We start from the raw sequence: 7,886 nt of genomic DNA on the forward strand, positions 1-7,886 counted from the left end.
CATCCCAGCACGACAACAATCTGTTTCCTGATTCGCTCCATGACACAACTTTTCTTTAATCTGATCGCAGTTAAACATTTAGCAGACACACGGTGCCCCCCCTCCCCCCCATGCAAAGACTTCTTTATAGACATGCTGCTTTTTGGAATAAACGTGTAGAAAATAAACAATAGAAAAGTGGAAAAGATGGAGGCTGTGATCTGTGCAGCTCAGGCCGCGGTCGGAGAACGTTCCCACAACGTTACAACATGTTTCCCTGAAGTTCAAAGTAACTTGTTTAACATGATCTTCTTCATATTTGGGAGAAGAGTTTCGTGATTCAGGCAAAAAATCCAGATAGTTATTTCTCTTCTTACACAACACTTTAAAGACATGGGGTAACATACATCATGCTCTTTTGGACACTTTCTCAGTTCAATAACAGGAACAAAACACAAACAAGTGTGTCAGGGAGATGTCAACTACAACTCCCAGGATGCATTTCACTCATAAACAGCCAATTCAACCTGAAAACACGCTCAGCTGGTTAATTCTGCTCCCTGTTAGTGTCTTGGACATCTTTCAAGGGTAATCAGTAATCCTGCATTCCGACTGGGAAAATTTACATGAGGTTTCTGACATAAATATAAGAACATATCTTTGATTTATGCCATCCGTTGTTTCCAAATTAAGACTTAAAGCTCGTGGACACGCGGAAGTTAGAAGAACGACTCCCAACTTGGGACGCGGGACCTTTATAGGAGAACAAGAATGCAGGTTATCTGTTGGGCTGACTGTCTGGCTTCTTTATCACAGCAATGGCAGCTGAGGCTTATGGGGATTGTAGTATTCAAAACAGTTTAAATAACTCTAAACTGGAGGTCAGAACTTGAACCTGCAGTCTGGTTACAGATCATAGACACAAGACTTCTATAGCAACACTTGAAAAGTCAGATCAGAGCTGGTTTACAGTGACAGAGCGATAGGAACACTGTGGGAACGTTGTGGGAACGCTAAGCCGAGCGGCTCTGGAGCAGCAGGACTCAGACAGAGGACATTCCTGCAGGGAGGTGAAGCTCCTGACACACAAACACTCCACGCCCGCACAAATCTCTCATAATTATGAAGTCAGACAACAACACATCGCAGCCCCGCCCACCTCTGCAGCGTGCTGGGTGCGGCCGTGGTGGACCAGTCCGGATCTGCTCCAAACCCATTAGAGGCCGCTAAACGACCCGGCGCGGTTTAAGAATAGATTTAATTCAAGCTGCAGCTCACCACAAGTGTCTGACACATGAGGTGTCTGAGTCTGACCCCGACCACACACACCTACACCTGTCTGGACCGAGAAGCCCCGCCAGGTGGAGATGGCGGGTGAGGGGCTGGTTGGAGTCATAAACTGTTTTTTTAAAACACACAATTTGGGTCTTATTGTTGAGTTTGTGGCCAGAGTTTCTCTGAAGAACAGGGAATTTATCAGGAGTCAGTTCTGTGGCTTTTCTCTGATTACATTTGAAAAACATTTCTCCCATCAATGCCAATAAAACAACCATAGTTGCTATTTTAATCCGTAATAACTGCTTCAAAAGGCATCCTAACCCTGTCTTTGCCGAGGCTGCAGTGCGCCTGTGTTCACCTGCAGATACATCAGCCTCAAACATAACCCAGTGACCCAGACTGTGAAATAAAACTTCCACCTCCACCGTCAGACTCAGCATTAAAAGTACTCAGCTCAAACATGATTCTTTCTGTAAAGGACAATTCTGTGTTTTCTTCTGAGAAACAACCTGGATCTCACGGAGAGGTTAACCCTCATGTGTTGATTGTAAAATGTGTGTGGATGCTCTGCAAATCAAAAATGCATTGTTCATTTTGGTGTTGAGTCATGGCTGAAGCTCTGAACAATCAGAACTGTCCTCGAATCATCAACATGTAGTGAATTTACAAAATTTATCTCACCAGGTTTCTTATTTAGACATTTTTAAAAACTCTTTGTAGAATAACAGAAGAAAATACACATCCTAAAAAAGGGAAATTCATTAATTTACATCTTCATCCTGCGGCCGCTGCGGTGCAGCGAGTGAGTCAAACATCCAGACGGTCCGACTTTAAAGCCGACAGGAAGAGGGAACGGGAGAGGAGTGCTCTGGCTCCTACAGACGCCGGCTGGTCCAGTTTGTCCGATTCACAGTGAATCCTAATTGGACGACGCCTGAGTTTGTAGGATCTCCTCACATTCCTCCAATCATTCAATAACATGTTCAGTCTGTTTGACTTCTCCCATGATGACTGTTCGGTTGCATCATTTCTCCTCGACTGAATTTAAAAATTCAACTCAAACAGTAACTGCTTAAAAAGACTTTTCAGTGAAATTTTACTGAAAACAAAGCATTTTGTAAAAATCATACAAAACTGCATTTAAAGAATCGTATGATTTCCCCAAAACTTCTGCAATGGACGATACGTTTCCAGGAGGATGGAGGATGTGGGAACTCTGATGAATGTTTTGGTGGGAGGGAGGGGGGTTCATTAAATATGATAAAGTAATAACCAAAAGAAAAAGCTGTGAAGAAGAAGTGACTCCATGTTTCAAAAGTGACAGAAGTTTTCAAAAAAGCTGCAGCCAATCTAACGTCCCAGTGGCTCCTCCCTCACTGCCCATTGGTGGAGGCACCGTTGGTCACGGGGCTGGTGCCCTCAGCGCCTGCGGGCGGCTGGACATTGTCGGCTAGGTTGTGGGCGTGCTCCAGGAAGAGGTCTTTGAGCACGCTCAGCTCTTTGCTCAGCAGTTTGATCTTGGCCTCCAGCCGCTCATTCTCCTCCTTCAGCTCGTTGACACGCTGCTGCGTGTCCATCGCCTTCTGCTTGCTGCGCATGCGGCTCTTCTTCACTGCCAGGTTGTTGCGTTCGCGCCTCTGGCGGTACTCATCGCTGTCCTTGTCTGCAGAAGGCTTCTTCATCTTGCTGGGGGGGAGGGCCTTACCGCCTCCGGCTGAAGGGTTTGCTGGGACAAGTTGAGGGACTTGCTGCAGTCCGGCTATGGCGGCCGGCAGGGATGAGGAGGAAGTGGCGGCGTGGGCCTGTCTCTGGATGACGCTCACGCTGTTGTGGTCAGATGTGTTTATTTTCGCCTGGGACGGCCGGCTCATTTGGATGTGCTGCCTGCAAGTACTGATGTCCGAGTCTCCTCAGGTGTACAGATGAATCGGTTACAGGAAGCAGAGGGTGAGATTCTTCACCTCAACGGAGCCTAGAGGAGGATGACAATGTTATTAAAATATTCAGGAAAAAAATAACTATTAACTAAGTAACTGTTGGTTCATTAATCCACTACACTCCGAGTTAGTTTCGATAATCAGTCTGCAGATGATCAGACAGACTGATGGATGCCTTCTACATCAACGTGTAAGCCGTAATTATAACTCTTTTTGTATTATTTGTTGTTTGCAAAACATTTCATCAACTTCCTGTTTTAAATGATAAACAAGAAGCATGAGGGAAGAAAACAAATATGGCTGCTTTACGGCCTACCGGAAAAGTCAAGGTACTGTCACCATAAATCATTGACTTTAAACATTTCCCACACTGCTTTAACACACGCTGACATTAAAGGAAGAGACACTGTAGCATAAACAGTCTGCTCTGTGTGTTCATCATTTAAATAATCGCTGCAGTGATGGGAATGTCCTGTGATATCCATGAAGCAAATAATTCCTAACATTGAGAAGCAAATAATTTAACCCTAATTGCGCAATCCATGGCCTCTCCAGCTGCCTGTACTTCTCAGATATATGAAGAAATCAAACATCTTATTTTTGTATATCTGCAGTCAGCCTGCAGATTCTCGGCCGACCTCAATCCATCAATCAGGAGGCTTCACCTCCTCCGCTGCTGCTCATAAACACCCACCTCCTCCGCCCTGGTATCCATGAACAGCAGCGGGCTCCTGACATGGTAATTGGTCGGGATTACTATTCTGTACGGCCAATTAGCAGCGCTGCCCTGATTGGTCGGCGCGTTGCCATGCAGCCAGTCAGCTGTGCGCAGGGAAAAGCGCTCCGGGTGAAAACCAGCAGAGCTCCGGCTGTTGCCTGCTGTTGCATCATCACCGTCTCTCTTTGTGCCGAAAGAGGGGAACTCCGGAGTCATGCGGGGCTAAGCACAAATCTCAGTTTTTACATGACTTAAATGAGTTTTGAGAAATTAAGAAACACGATAAACGTGCCGAAATGACTGACAAATCCGCATGTTTGGCTTCTAGTCGGTGAATTTTACATTTCAGAGCACTTTTAACAACTTTTTTCTCACCTGAACCCGCCAACAGATGATTCGCTAAAACAAGATGCTCCTTTACTGATATAACGAACGCTAATATGTGTGTTATTTGGCTTTAAATACAAACGAAACTACACGTACACTTTCTTCTGACAAGCCCGGGCACTGCCTGTTTAGCCGGGCAGCTAGCCAGCTAGTTAGCTTCGGATGCTAACAAGCCCTAACCGTACTATTATCTCAGTTTTTCGGACCAACAAAGACTTAAAAACACAGTTTACCTTCACGAGGCGTTGGTGGAGTCAACCATACGTCAGAGTGTAAAAAGTTATCGAAGAAAGTTGGAGTTAAATTCCGTCTGTGTGAGCTCTGAGTGTTTTTGTTTGGAACATGGAGAGGAGAGGATTGCGAAATCTCTTTTACCATGTACGGCAATGTCAAGGATGAGCCAATCAGAGGCGAGGAGGCGGGAGCAAAGTAAGCGCCTGGCCAATCACAGGTGACTGTGCCGCAGAGTGATGCAATGTACCCAATGATTGACATCTTATTCGACCAATAGGACGCGGCTGTTTTCTGTTAGTTTTGTTTATGTAATGTGAGGTTGGTCAAATAAGTTCATGCCCGCATGACTTCATACCGAAATGACGAAATGCGATCACACTAAAACTATTAATTGTGTACTACTACTACTATCAATAATATATAAATAACTTTTACCATATTATTCATTAGAACACCGAATCCACCTTAAAACTACTTTGTATTCAAGAAAATAACTGCTGCATAACCATTACAGGTAAGGTATATGTTCACAATGCATTTTTATTTGTCAGTAGGAGACTATATATCAATGACTTTTCGTAAATTATTACTTGGATGAAGCCCTTTTTCTGTTCAGAAATCAGTATGTGGAATGCCTTACCTGCAGAGCTCCAACTAGATGGGAGCATTTTAAACTCAACCTGAAACTGTTTTTGAAGAGGGCTCAGTCATGTAGTCATGTTTAATTTTCTGCTTCCTGTTTTATAGTTGGTTTTATTGTAGGGTGTTTTGTATCCTATCTGTTTTATTGCTGTTGAGTCTGTTTTGTACTGTCTCTGGTGTATTTGATTTCATGTATTTTAAAGGGCATTGCAAATTAGCCAAGACTAAATGCTATAGTGTGTGGTATCGGTTTACTTGCTTCATATTTGCCCCTATTCAAATAAACATTCAATTAATCATGATGTTAATGTATAAACTGCTGCACTCACAGCAGCTCCTATATTAAATAATTTTTACTTTTTATTACTTTAAAGGAACTGTTTGTGTTTCTGTTGTTTGAGTGCTTTATCTCTAAGAGTACTGTCAGGGGGAGCCTGGGGGAGAATTTAATTGTCATTCACTGCCTCATTGGAGTTTTGTGTACATGATAATACAAGAACTTGAACTTTTCAATGGCATTATAAATAATAAAGTGACAGTTTTACTTTGGATTCCCGTCAGACAAGAAACTTGTCTTGTAACCTTCACTGTAGTTTCTCTTTAACAGTGTCCTTCAGGGAAACACACTTGTACAGAAAGCTGTAGAGGTATCATGTGTCGCTTGTGATTATGCAATCACTATCTTCTCATTTCAGTGATTTTTATTTTCTCGTGATATCTAACCATGTCAGAATATGTTCACAGGACAAACAGAATCTTTTTCTTCAGCAGCCTCCACAGACATGACGAAGTGCTTCTGTGTAGCATCAACGTCACATCCTAGTCACCTTCCTGACCAGCTGTGGATTCATTTCAGTTCTCCTTTAAAAGTAGCATATAGTTTGAGGACTCAGCAGAGACAGATTTAAAACTGTCGACATGTGTGCAGCAGAGGTGGAAATATGATAGATATGTGTAAGTGTCCAAGCTCAGCTGAGATAACCCTGATGACATCACTATGACATCCTCAGGAGTATTTTCTGTTCTCGAGGCACATTCAATTAAAACTCAACATGGTAGGTTAACCGACTTTTATTCTGTAAAACATTAAGAATAATTATAACAGCAGCATAAACACATTCACAGCGCAGTTTTCTGTTGTTATTATGGCTCTGAAACAGAAAGTTGAGACTTTAAGAGTTATTACGATGTTTACAATATATTTAACCCTGGTCAGGGTCAGATTGTTATTCTAAGTGTTACGGAAATTATACCTACAAGCATCGACCTTTTTGTTCAAGATTAGGATGCTTTTTTTAAAAACTGAAAACACCCTGTCTCTTAAAAGACACCAGACACCATTGAGAAAAATGATCATTTTACATTGCAGAACCCGGGAGTCGCTGGTCTAATGCTGTCTCTATGTGATTATTTGTTGTTGTTATTATGTGTTAAAAATATGTTGATTTGGATCTGAACTAACCATTGAAAACACTAAAGGTACACAATAACACAATCAAACAAGTCGATCAAGGCAGTGTTAGACCTGCAACTCCTGCGTCCTCGGTAAAGGTAAAATAACCGTTTTTGTCAGTGGAGTCTGGTGGCTTTGCAGAGAGAAGAAACAAAAGTCTTATCTGTTTTTACATTTATCTTTTTATTCAGTGGTGAACAGGGATTCATTAAAGGTCAACTCAGCTTGAGCTAATATAAAACCAAACGACAATAAAATCTGCGAATGAAAGCTTCATGTGTGTCTTAGATTATTATGAGCGAGTTTCTGTTTTACTTATGTTTCAATAGGAGATGAAAGAAACAGAGGAAAGTAGACTGAATGGAGACTGCATGCAGTGTGAATACTCTGCTGTGTGATCAGTCAGAGAGGTCAAAGGTCAACACGCATGGTCTGAGTCATCCACTCTCACAGTGTGCCAAGTCAAACTACCTCTGTACTGACAGTCTGGAGTACAGCGTGTACTGAAGGTGACCAAGCAATATTCTGTACTCTTCTTTTATTCAGGACAGAAATAATTACTTATTTTAATACTTCCTGTTTCAAATTAAAACGTCCCCGGCTCAAAGGAGTAAGACTTTTTCTGATGATTTTCAGGGTTGATGTTTTATATTAGGACATTTTTTCCACTTCTATCAGCTGTGAATAGCATCTAACCCTCCTCAAGGAACCTTAAATTCCCTTCATAACAACTGGAACTTCCCCAAGGATGTAAAGATTCTCCTCGGGGGTCGCTAAACCTCCTCAAGATCTGTAGAACCTCCTTGATTGTACCTTGAACTGCCTTATCAATCCCTGATTGTTCTCAAGAACCACTAGAAGTTTCCTTGAAACCTTGAACCTTCTCAAGGACCCACAGAATGTCTTAAATCATTCTTATTTTTATTTTATTTAAATAATCTTTTAGCCTCCTCTGAGATCTATGCGTTTCCCAAAGACTTCTCTTTTCTCAAAGATACATAGAACCTCATTATGAAGCTGCAAACACTCCCCAACCTCGCCTGGAAATTCTTCAATGACCTTTTGCCCAAGCCTTCTACAACTCCTGAGAAGATCAATGGGACCACCTCATGGAACCTGGAAACTGTTTAAGGACCATTGAGAAGCTCTAAAACACCCAAGTCTTTGAGGTCCCCTGAAACTTCCTCAATGACCTCTTGAACATCCTCAAGGACTTGTAGATTATCTCCAAGGAAAAAAACAAAACAAAACAAAGATC

At 42.3% G+C, this 7,886-nt stretch overlaps 1 protein-coding gene across 1 annotated transcript; it reads right to left on the reverse strand.

The window, feature by feature from the left end:
- Positions 1-219: 219 nt before the first annotated feature.
- cebpg (CCAAT enhancer binding protein gamma) lies at positions 220-4,648 on the reverse strand. The gene is made up of 2 exons (XM_069664496.1): positions 4,533-4,648; positions 220-3,229 (listed from the first exon to the last, which is right to left on the reverse strand). Exon 2 carries the CDS (start codon positions 3,126-3,128, stop codon positions 2,631-2,633), a length of 498 nt encoding a protein of 165 aa, XP_069520597.1. The 5' UTR covers positions 3,129-3,229; positions 4,533-4,648; the 3' UTR covers positions 220-2,630.
- Positions 4,649-7,886: the final 3,238 nt, after the last annotated feature.

Source organism: Semicossyphus pulcher, unplaced genomic scaffold (genome assembly GCF_022749685.1).
Source record: "Semicossyphus pulcher isolate SPU_LCO1_2020_fin unplaced genomic scaffold, fSemPul1.0.p SCAF_1, whole genome shotgun sequence".
NCBI classification, from domain to species: domain Eukaryota; kingdom Metazoa; phylum Chordata; class Actinopteri; order Labriformes; family Labridae; genus Semicossyphus; species Semicossyphus pulcher.